The sequence below is a fragment of the Tupaia chinensis genome, unplaced genomic scaffold (genome assembly GCF_000334495.1).
Source record: "Tupaia chinensis unplaced genomic scaffold, TupChi_1.0 Scaffold143574_1, whole genome shotgun sequence".
Lineage (NCBI taxonomy): Eukaryota > Metazoa > Chordata > Mammalia > Scandentia > Tupaiidae > Tupaia > Tupaia belangeri.
Genome location: NW_006203419.1, coordinates 1,865,682 through 1,876,259, shown reverse-complemented (window position 1 = coordinate 1,876,259; position 10,578 = coordinate 1,865,682). Strand labels below are relative to the sequence as shown.

The 10,578-nt window shown below is 57.1% G+C and overlaps 1 protein-coding gene across 5 annotated transcripts in view; it reads left to right on the top strand.

The window, feature by feature from the left end:
• LOC102470549 (sialoadhesin) overlaps positions 1 to 10,578 on the top strand; it is a 23,104-nt gene that overhangs the window by 10,117 nt on the left and 2,409 nt on the right. For all 5 annotated transcript variants that reach the window (XM_014582299.2, XM_027766448.1, XM_027766445.1 and 2 more), the window contains 11 exons: positions 125 to 424; positions 2,100 to 2,357; positions 3,352 to 3,678; positions 4,122 to 4,379; positions 4,592 to 4,894; positions 6,752 to 7,012; positions 7,116 to 7,427; positions 8,933 to 9,184; positions 9,475 to 9,744; positions 9,828 to 10,079; positions 10,385 to 10,563. In XM_014582299.2, the coding sequence (XP_014437785.1) occupies positions 125 to 424; positions 2,100 to 2,357; positions 3,352 to 3,678; positions 4,122 to 4,379; positions 4,592 to 4,894; positions 6,752 to 7,012; positions 7,116 to 7,427; positions 8,933 to 9,184; positions 9,475 to 9,744; positions 9,828 to 10,079; positions 10,385 to 10,563 (2,972 nt within the window). The remainder of the gene's footprint in view (positions 1 to 124; positions 425 to 2,099; positions 2,358 to 3,351; positions 3,679 to 4,121; positions 4,380 to 4,591; positions 4,895 to 6,751; positions 7,013 to 7,115; positions 7,428 to 8,932; positions 9,185 to 9,474; positions 9,745 to 9,827; positions 10,080 to 10,384; positions 10,564 to 10,578) is intronic.

Genomic DNA, 10,578 nt, shown 5'->3' with positions numbered 1-10,578 from the left:
CTAACCCTAGACCTCCCCTCCAGGGCGCTGTGGGGCCAGGGGGTGCAGGGGTCATAAGCTCTAATGGGGGATCCAGAGAGTGCCCCGTCTCAGGGTGACAGGTCCACCTCTCGCCTCCGCACAGACCCACCGCTTGCCCCAGATCTCACCGCTTTCCTGGAGACACAGACAGGAGTCGTGGGCATCCTCCACTGCTCCGTGGTCAGCGAGCCCCTGGCCACACTGGTGCTGTCACACCGGGGCCTCATGCTGGCCTCCACCACTGGAGAAGGGGTCTACAGCACACGCTTCAGCATCTCCTCTGCCCCCAACTCCCTGCGCCTGGAGATCCGGGACCTGGAACCTGCAGACAGTGGGGACTACGAGTGTTCAGCCACCAACTCCCTTGGAAACGCAAGCTCCACCCTGGAGTTCCATGCCAGTGGTAAGATGGGCACCGGTGGTGGGTGGAGACTGAAGAGCGCACATGGAGAGGCCGGCTCCAGACTCTTCTTAATAGGAGTCCAGAGGACTTAGCTGAGGTGCTGAACTAGCTACCTAGGTCACATCGAAGATCTGGGTTATGCAGTCATCCCAGCTTCAGAGGTCCCTGGAAGCCCAGGCAAAAAGGGAAACATGTGGCAGGTTGCAATATTCCTTTGGCACTAACTGAACTCAGAAGGTCCTTCATGGATATCACTTATTTATTTTTTTAATTGCCAGAGGGCTCATGTAGTCACCAGAGAGAGACAGAAAGAGAGAGAGGGGGGAGAAAGTACCTCCCAATGGGTGTGATCATGCTGCAACCCCTTCTCCATATCCCATCCTGTCAGGATCTGGGGCACATGCGTACATGTGCATGGCCTGTTTTTCAAGCCACAAGGGCTGAGATTCAAATCGCAAGGTCGGCCATGTGGGATCTGGCTCCCTTAACCACTAGGGTACTGCATTGGCCTGATTATTTATTTATGTTTAAGGTTTTTGCTATAGGGCATGTGTGCTCACCAGACAGAGAGAGACAGGGAGACAGAAAGCGAGAAATCGCCCCCCAGGGGAGATGGCCATGCCACAATCCCTTCTCCTCCATACTCCTCCTGGGATTCTGGGCACACACACAAATACATGTCTGGCATGATTTTCAAGTAGCCAGATCTGGGACTTGAACTGCAGTTGGTTTTGTGGGAGTCTAGAGCCTTAACCACTAGCCATGCTGGCCCCTGATTTATTTATTTCATTTTTTTATAGTTTTGCCAGAGGATATGTGCACTTGGCAGAGAGAGACAGAGAGACAGAGAGACAGAGAGAGGAGAGCGTGAGAAAGCACCCTCATGGAGGATGGTCACACTGCAATCCCATCTCCTACATTTCTCCCTCCTTTTGGAATCTTTGACCATGCATACAAGCATACTTAGTGTGTTTTTCAAACCACCGGGTCTAGGATTTGAACAGTGCAATTATATGGGACCCAGCCGCCTTAACCGCCAGGCCACCAGCCGGCCCCCTCACTTGTTTTTATCTGTCCGATGTTTGGAGCGGGCTCTGTGCTAGAAGTCAGATACAGTAGGGCTGTCCAACCCTTGGCACACCTGCTGCCATGATAGACACAGTGAATGTTAGCAGGTTTTTTTTTTTTTTTTTTTTGAGAGATTTTCACTGTAGGGCGCGTGCGCTCGCCAGACAGACAGAGAGAGACATAGAGACAGAAAGCGAGAAATCACCCCCCAGGGGGGATGGTCACGCCGCAATCCCTTCTCCTCCATTCTCCTCTCGGGATCTTGGGCATGCACGCACACGGGCCCGGCGTGAGTTTTAAGCCACCGGGTCCGGGACACGAACCGCGGTCGACTACGTGGGAGTCCAGCGACATAGCCATTACGCTAACTGCTGGTTCCCAATGATGGCAGGTTTTTGACAGAAGCCTGGGCTCTGGGCTCCTAGGCCGTGCTGCAGTCAGTGCCACCCACAGACCCTAATTGCCATTCAGGGCCCAAACCTCCTGAGCCCAGACCCACCTATGAGCAGGTAGGGAGAGGACAATCCTAAAGGGCTTCCTGCAGTGGCAGCACCCTTGCAGCCTCCCCCAGCCTCCCCCCAGCCTCCCTCTCTCCCTCTCCCACCAGCCACCCGCCTCCTCATCAGCCCTGCAGCAAAGGTGGTGGAAGGGCAGGCAGTGACCCTGAGCTGCAGGAGTGGCCTCAGCCTGACGCCCGAAACCCGCTTCTCCTGGTACCTGAACGGAGCCCTGCTTCTCGAAGGACCCAGCAGCAGCCTCCCGCTCCCCGCGGCCTCCAGCACTGACGCCGGCTCATACCACTGTTGGGTCCAGGATGGCCACGGTGCCAGCGACCGCTCCCTGCCTGCTGTCCTCACCGTGCTCTGTGAGCAGCCATGCCACCCGCTGCTGTGGGGAGGGCCCGCCTGGGACCTGCCAGCCACTCCCACCTCCTCCAGGCCCTGGACCCTGTCCTGCTCTGGGTCGCCATCAGGAGGGTGGTCACAGGCCTGCCACCATGGGCCTCTCCACCTAGGGCTGGAGTTTGGGGAACGAAGCCTGGGCCTTCTCCACTTGCCGCGTCCTTCCCTCCAATCCCAGCCACTCTGGAATCTTACGCCCCTGGCCTTGAACCTACAGTGGGAATATCCAAGCTCCGGATGTGACGCTCCTGTACACATGCACGCGCCCCCTGGGCTGTGCCCGCGTCACAGACACTAAGGCTGCATCCCTCAGCACCGGGACATCCCTCCACTTCCTGTCAAGGGCGGATGCTCTGCAGTAGCCCGAGGGCCTGAGTAATTCCAGACCTCCCTGACACCTGTGTGTAGGAGTGGCATCCTGGGACAGTTAGCCACCCTTCCAGGGGTTTCTGATGTCCCAGTGAGGTCACAGGGGGGCCTTAGCTGAGGGCTCTTTCAACTGTCTGTGTTGAGAAACCACTAGGAAAAGGCCATTTCAGGCGTTATGAAGTGTCCTGGGAGTTGGCTTGGAGGTCTGAGATAAGAAGCAGGGCGGACCTTGGGGGAAGTCTCAGTGGTCCGGGGTGGGGCGCAGGACCAGAGCAGAGGGCAAGGCTCCTGGGCAGGAGGGACGGTTCTCTGTCTCTCAGGAGCACGTGGGACACAAGGGGGCTGCCAGCCCCAACAGCACGTTGGCCCCAGCTACTGTAGAAAATGGCCTGGCACCAGGGCACGGCTGAGCTCAGGGAGCACGGGCTGAGCGCCACCGCCTGGTCTGGTTGTCCTTGTGCAGTGCGCGGCCACACAATGTTTGCAGCAGCCCTGGGGACATGCCTTTGTCCAGTGTGTTCTGGGAACCTGGCCAGCCTTGAGAGCCCTCGCAGCTGTGGGATAAATACCCATGCTTCCACCCTGCAGACCCCCCACGCCAGCCCACGTTCACTGCCCGCCTGGACCTCGGTGCCACCGGAATCAAGGCTGGACGGCGAGGTCTCCTCTCGTGCCGTGTGGACAGCGACCCCCCAGCCCAGTTGCGGCTGCTCCACAAGGACCATGTCGTGGCCACCTCAGAGGGTGGCTGCCGCAGCTGTGGGGGCTGCTCCCAGCGCAGGAAGGTGACCCGAGCTCCCAACGAGCTGCGTGTGGAGATTAGCGAGCCGGTGCTGGAGGACGAGGGCAGGTACCTGTGCGAGGCCAGCAATGCCCTGGGCAACTCCTCTGCCACAGCCACCTTCAATGCCCAGGGTGAGTTGGGGTAGGAGCTTCAGAACATTCCTCTATGCCCCAGCTCCAAGGAGGGTCTAATCCGGCAAAACCCACTGTTAGGCAGCGAGGGCAGGCACAGCTGTCCCGTGACAATGACAGGAGAGGGGCCTCGAGAGACTCGTGGCCCCTCTACATCAAGGGAAGCCAAAGTTGTCCCTTCTTGTGCTCAGTTATCAGGCGGGGGACAGGCCTGGGTCTGACACTGATTTCTGAGGAAGGTTTCTCTGGGTGGGACAGCTGGGCTGCTTCGTCTTCCCCACCCCCATGTTACTGCACCCCATCTCTGCCTATCACTCCCATGCCCCCCAGGGTCCGCTCCCCTGCAGGCACCTCAGGGGATCTCCTTCCTGCCCCTCCAGGCTGGGAGGCTGGGGTGGTCAGAGTGGGCTGTCCCACGTTGGCCCATGCTGCTTGCTTCCCAGCCACTGTCCTCGTCATCATGCCATCGAACACGCTGCTGGAGGGCACACAGGCCAATCTCACTTGCAATGTGAGCCGGGAAGCCACCGACAGCCCTGCCAACTTCTCCTGGTTCCGCAATGGGGTGCTATGGGTCCAGGGTCCCCTGGAGACCGTGACGCTGCTGCCCGTGGCCAGAACCGATGTTGCCCTCTACACCTGCCGCACCCTCACTGAGGCTGATGCCCAGCTCTCTGCTCCTGTGTTCCTGAGTGTGCTCTGTGGGTGATGGGAAGGACAGCATGGGGACTTGGAGGCTGGAGGGGTGGACTGGGGGGACCAGGGCTGGGGGGAAGCTTTGGGAGGCAAGGATGTGGCTGGGTTGGGGTTGGGGTGGGCCTGGGCTATGTGTGTGGAAAGGACTGGGCATGGCACGGTAGCTGGAATGTGGTAAACTGGGCTGGGGTGACCTGAGCATCCCCTGTTCCCACAGATCCCCCAGAACTCCCAAAGCTGTCGGCTCTTCTGGACGTGGGCCAGGGCCACATGGCTGTGTTTGTCTGCACTGTGGACAGTCATCCCCTGGCCCAGCTGTCCCTGTTCCATGAGGACCACCTCCTGGCCACCACCCTGGGGCTTCAGCTGCCACCCCATGGCCGGCTCCAGGCCAAGGTTATGGCCAACTCTCTGCGGCTAGAAGTCCGAGAACTGAGCCTTCGGGACTCTGGCAGCTATCGCTGTGAAGCCACAAATGTTCTTGGATCAGCCAATACATCACTCTTCTTTCAGGTCCGAGGTAAGTGTCAGTCCTCTAAAGACGTGGTAGACCCTGATGCCCAGGGGGATACTCTGGTCAGACCTTAGGTTAGGTGCTGTTGGTTTTGTGCAGAAATGTGAATCTTTTTCAGCCCTGGTTAGAGAACTGTGTCCAACCAGAAAGAAGCCTTTTCCTCTATCTAAATATTTTCACCTGTAATAACTGCAGCAGCCACTAGGAGGCAGTAGCAATTGCACAATTTGCCTTATTTGGTTGGAACACTATCTAATAGAAAAACAATATATTTTTCTGACATATTTTCATGTATATGTGTAAAAGGGATCTTTGGGAAGTTTTTTGAAAATGAGTATTAGGAAAAAACTATGTATGAATCTAAAATTTTAATTATTTATTTAGGTTTTTGCTGTAGGGTATGTGTGCTCACCAGAGAGAGTCAGAGAGAGGGAAAGTGAGAAATCACCCACTAGGGCGGATGACCACATTGCAATTCTTTCTCCTCCATTCTTCTCTCAGAATTTTGGGCAAGCACGCACATGTGCCTGGCCTGATTTTCAAGTTGCTGGGTTTGGGATTTGAAGCTGGTTGACCATATGGGAATCCAGCGCCTTAACTACCCCATCTGCTGGCCCTAAATCTAAAAATTTTTGCCCCTTAGTAAACTCGTATTTTAATTCCATCTTCCATAAACTTCTCAAAGTTCCTTTACACATATTTATATTATTCATTCATATACATGCATACATATTTACATGCATATAGGGAGAACATATTTGTTAAAGTCCTCCCTGAGCAAATAAGCCAGATAAAAGCTAAAGTGCATGCTTCTTCTGCAGTGACACACAACATCTATATCTGGACACTAGCTTTGTATCTTTCTTATGTATTGTGCCCACTTCACAGGCAGAGAAATTGAGGGTCAGTGTTCTAGGAGCTAGCACATGGTCTTATGACCAGCAGGAAGCTCTGCTAGCTCTGGGCTGACTGTTGAAGTCCCAGGTGTATGTATTCTCAATTCACTGCAACTGTCCCCCCCACCTCCCTTCCTCCATCCTGGTCTCCTCCCGTCCCAGCCCCACAGGGTGCTAGGAAACCTCCCTCTGCTGGGTCCCTTATTCCTGGGCTCTGATAGCTTGGAGCCTGGGTTCACAGCTGGATTGAGAGGGCTAAAGACAACTCAAGATTAGGGCCAACAGATGGTGTAATGGTTATGTTGCTGGACTCCCACTTAGTCAACTGTGGTTCGAGTCTTGGACCTGGCAGCTTAAAGCTCACGTGGGGCACGTGTGTGTGCGCGCCGAAAAAAATCCTGAGAGGAGAATGGCGGAGAAGGGATTGTGGCATGGCCATTCCCGGGGTGGGGGCTGATTTCTCACTTTTTGTCTCTGTCTCTCTGGCAAGCACACATGCCCTATAGCAAAAAAAACTCTCTAAAATAAAAAAAGATACCTCAAGATTACACAGCTATTAACTTGACCTCCCATGCCCTTGGTCACCCATACTGAGTCCAGCTCATGGTCAGGACAGTGGCCTGGATCCCTCCTGCTTCAGTGCTTTCTGGATGGGCTGACCTTTGGCAAGCCCTAACACAGCACTGGGGTTACGGGACATACAAGCCTGGCTCCCACGAGGCTCACCCTCTAGCAGGTGAAATGTGATTGACAGAGCAGAGGGTGGTGAATGCCAGGACCAGTCAGAGGGGGCGAACTGGGAGCAGAAGAGGCAGAGGCGTGGAGCTGAAGTGGGCCATGGGTGGCGGTCTGGAGAGGAGCTGCGGCTCTGACCCAGGGCTGAGGTCACGCAGTCGTGTGTGGATGCACACGGCCCTGTGCTGGGAGGTATGGTGATGGCTCTCACCTGCTCTGTTTCTTCCTGCAGGAGCCTGGGTTCAGGTATCACCATCGCCTGAGCTCCGGGAGGGCCAGACAGCAGTCCTGACCTGCCAGGTATCCTCAGAGGTCCCCGAGGGGACCTCTTACCGCTGGTACCAGGATGGCCAGCCCCTCCTGGAGGCAACCTCGGCCACACTCCGCTTTGCAGCCATAACTGTGACACAAGCTGGGGCCTACCATTGCCAGGCTCAGGCCCCAGGCTCGGCCACCACAAGCTTGGCTGCCCCCGTCAGCCTCCATGTGTCCTGTAAGTGTGGGGGAGTGGACATAGCCCGCTGGTCCTAGGCTCTGCCAGAGCTCTGGATGAGGGACCTCCCGGCCGGGCGCTGACCACTCCCTACCCTGTGTAGACAAACCCCGCCAGGCCACACTCACCACCCTGATGGACAGAGGCCCTGGGCGGCTGGGCCTCCTCCTATGCCGCGTAGACAGTGAACCTCCGGCCCAGCTGCGGCTGCTCCATGGGGACCAGCTCGTGGCCTCCACCCTCCCAGATGTGGGGGACTCTTCAGGCCTCGACCGCCGGCTGCGGGTGGCCGTGGCTCCCAACACGCTGCGCCTGGAGATCCACAATGCTGTGCTGGAGGATGAGGGCGTCTACACTTGCGAGGCCACCAACATCCTGGGCCAGGCCACGGCCTCGGCTGACTTCGATGCCCAGGGTCAGTGCGGGTGTCTGAGTACGTGGGTGGGTGACTCCTTTGAGGAAGGATGGGAGGTAGGAGAGGGTTCTGGAACCCTATGGGCACAACAGTCTCCGTTCCTACCCTTCCCGAGGGCAGTGGACTCCAGACTTGGATTTCATGGAAGCATCTTTCCTTAAACAAAGTATTTTTGTTATTTTTCTTTTACTGGAGGGGCAGTGGGAGAGAGAAAGGGAGAGACAGAGATAAGTATTTTTACAAAGCGTCACTGTGTCCCAACCTCCCAGTTACATAGGATTTCAGGTAGGTGCACCCACCACAGGATGCTCAGAGAGGCCAGAGAATCGAATCTTAGCCTTCACGTGGCTCCCGGGCTTCCAACAGGTGGTTCTACCTGTGCACCACTGTGACTTGGTCAAAGAAACTTTATTTAAAAAAAAATTTATTTCCTCCATGTGACAGAGAGAGAGAAAGGGAGACAGTACCCAACAGTCTGTGCTGCAATCTACCCCTGTCTTAGTCAGCCTACATCATGGGCACACTGGGGAGAGCCCCAAGAACACAGGGAGGCCCCAGGAAGTGAACCCAGGACTGTTACAGGTCTAGTCGTGTTACCACTGAGCCACTACCCAAAGAGGTTTTTTTTTTTTTTTTTTTTTTTTTTAAGATTTTTTTTGCCAAAGGGCATGTGCATGCACTTATTGGAGAGAGACAGAGAGTGATGGGGAGAGAGAAAGTGAGAAATCACCCCCTGGGGGAATGACCACCTGGTGATCCCTTCTCCTTCATTCTCTTCTTGGGATTTTGGGCACACATGCACCTGGTGTGAGTTTCAAGCCACCGAGTCTAGAGCTGGAACCGTGGTCGACCATGTGGGAGTCTAGCATCTTTACTATGCCACCTGCTGGCCCTCCCAAAAAGCCTTTTTAAATTTTTTTGGGAGTTTTATTTTGCTATAGGGTGCATGCGCTTGCCAGAAAAAACAGAGACAGAGAGAAAAAATCCCCTCCCCGGGGGGATGGCCACGCTGCAATTCCTTCTCCTCCATTCTCCTCTTGGGATCTTGGGCACGCACGCACATATACCCAGCGTGAGTTTAAGCCACCGGGTCTGGGACTCGAACCGTGGTTTACTCCATGGGAGTCCAGCGACATAGCCACTACGCCAACTGTAAGTCCCACGGAGAGTCTTTTTTAAACACAGAATTGTGATTGCTGAGTGGCTTAAACAAATTAGAAAACGGGTCTTAAGGAAAAGCCACAGCAGGGCAGGGGAGGCCTGTACCTGCCCTCGAGCAGGGTCAGGAAGGGGCTCAGGGTTCTGCAGAACTCACTTGAGATGCCCTGGAAAGGCAGTGAGCGTTCCCTTGCTTGGCCTCTGAGCCCCATTTACAGGTGGGCTGCCTGAAGCTCACAGAGGCAGAGGCTCCCATACAGCAGGGCATCTCGCCTGCACAGATGGGTGGCATGCTTTGCACCACCTCAGGGCCCTCATCGGTATCCGGTCTCTCCCTCTCTGTCCAGCCGTGAGGGTGCAGGTGTGGCCCAAGGCCACCGTACAGGAGGGGCAGCTGGTGAACCTAACCTGCCTCGTCTGGACCTCCCGCCCGACTCCGCTCACCTATACGTGGTACCAGGACCAGCAGCAGCGCCCGGGTGCCCGCTCCATCCTCCTGCCCAATGTCACAGTCACAGATGCCGCCTCCTACCGCTGCGGTGTGGGGCCCCCTGGCCAGACGCCTCACCTCTCCAGTCCTGTCACTCTGGATGTCCTCTGTGAGACTGGTTGGATGTGGGGGGCAGGGCCTAGAAGGAATGACAGCCTCCCACAGGGATCAGGGCATGGCCAGAGCCCCACGGGTGTCCAGCCCGGGGACTCAGTACCCAGCTGGCAGACGGGGCAATGGGGATAGGTCCTTTCTGGACAGAAGAGCAGTGCCAAAGCAGGTGATAGAAGGGCCTTCAACTGGGAGGCAGGGCCCTTCTGGGTTCCATCATCACCTGCACATGGGCCTCCTCCAGGCTACCCCCTCTGTACTTCTTGCGTGCCTTTCGTGCCCCTGCAGACCCACCCCGAAGCCTGCGCCTGACTTACCTCCTGGAGAGCCATGGTGGGCAGCTGGCCCTGGTACTGTGCACTGTGGATAGCTACCCGCCCGCCCAGCTAGTCCTCAGCCATGCTGGCCGCCTCCTGGCCTCCTCAACGGCAGCCTCTGTCCCCAACACCCTGCGGCTGGAGCTACGTGAGCCACGGCCCAGTGACGAGGGTCTCTACAGTTGCTCCGCCCAGAGCCCTCTAGGCCAGGCCAATGCGTCCCTAGAGCTGAGGCTAGAGGGTAAGGCAGGCCCTGGGCCAGGCTCGCAGGGTGGGACTCAGCGTGGTAGCTGGGCCTGTATGACCTTGGCCTTCTCAGTACAGGTGTGCGGGTGACCCTGGCTCCATCAGCTACTGTGCCTGAGGGGACCCCTGTCACGATGACCTGTGAGGACCCGGTTGCCCGCCCACCCACCCTCTATGCCTGGTACCACAATGGCCGTTGGCTGCAGGAGGGTCCTGCTGCCTCATTCTCCTTCCCGGCGGTCATGCGCACCCACGCGGGTGCCTACTCCTGCCAGGTCCAGGATGCTCAGGGCACACGCAGTGCCCGGCCTGCTGCCCTGCAAATCCTCTGTAAGTTGGGAGCTTTGGCTGGGCTGCCTGGGATGAGGGCGGTAGGGGTGTTTCTGGCCCTGGTTGGGGCAGGCACAGGACAGCAGGGGGTCCAGGAGCGGGCACTTGGGGAAAGGAGGCAGGCCTGGGTGCTGAGGAAAGAGACCCACAGTCCTGTGAACCCTGCCAAGGGGACTGCCCACGGGGCTCCTAAGGAAGCGACCATCGACCTAGAACTTCTGCCTCAGCAAGACAGGGCAGGTGGCGGGCAATGGGCAGTCCAAGTGCCCAGGCAAGGCCCCACTCTATGCCCTACCTGCCCCCAGATGCCCCCCGAGATGCTGTCCTGTCCTCCTTCTGGGACTCGAGAACCAGGCCCATGGCCACGGTACAGTGCACTGTGGACAGCGAAGCTCCTGCCGAGCTGGCCCTGTCCCGAGCGGGCAAGGTGCTGGCCACCAGCCATGGAGTCCACAACTCAGCAGTGGGGACGGGCCGTGTCCAGGTGGCACGCAATGAC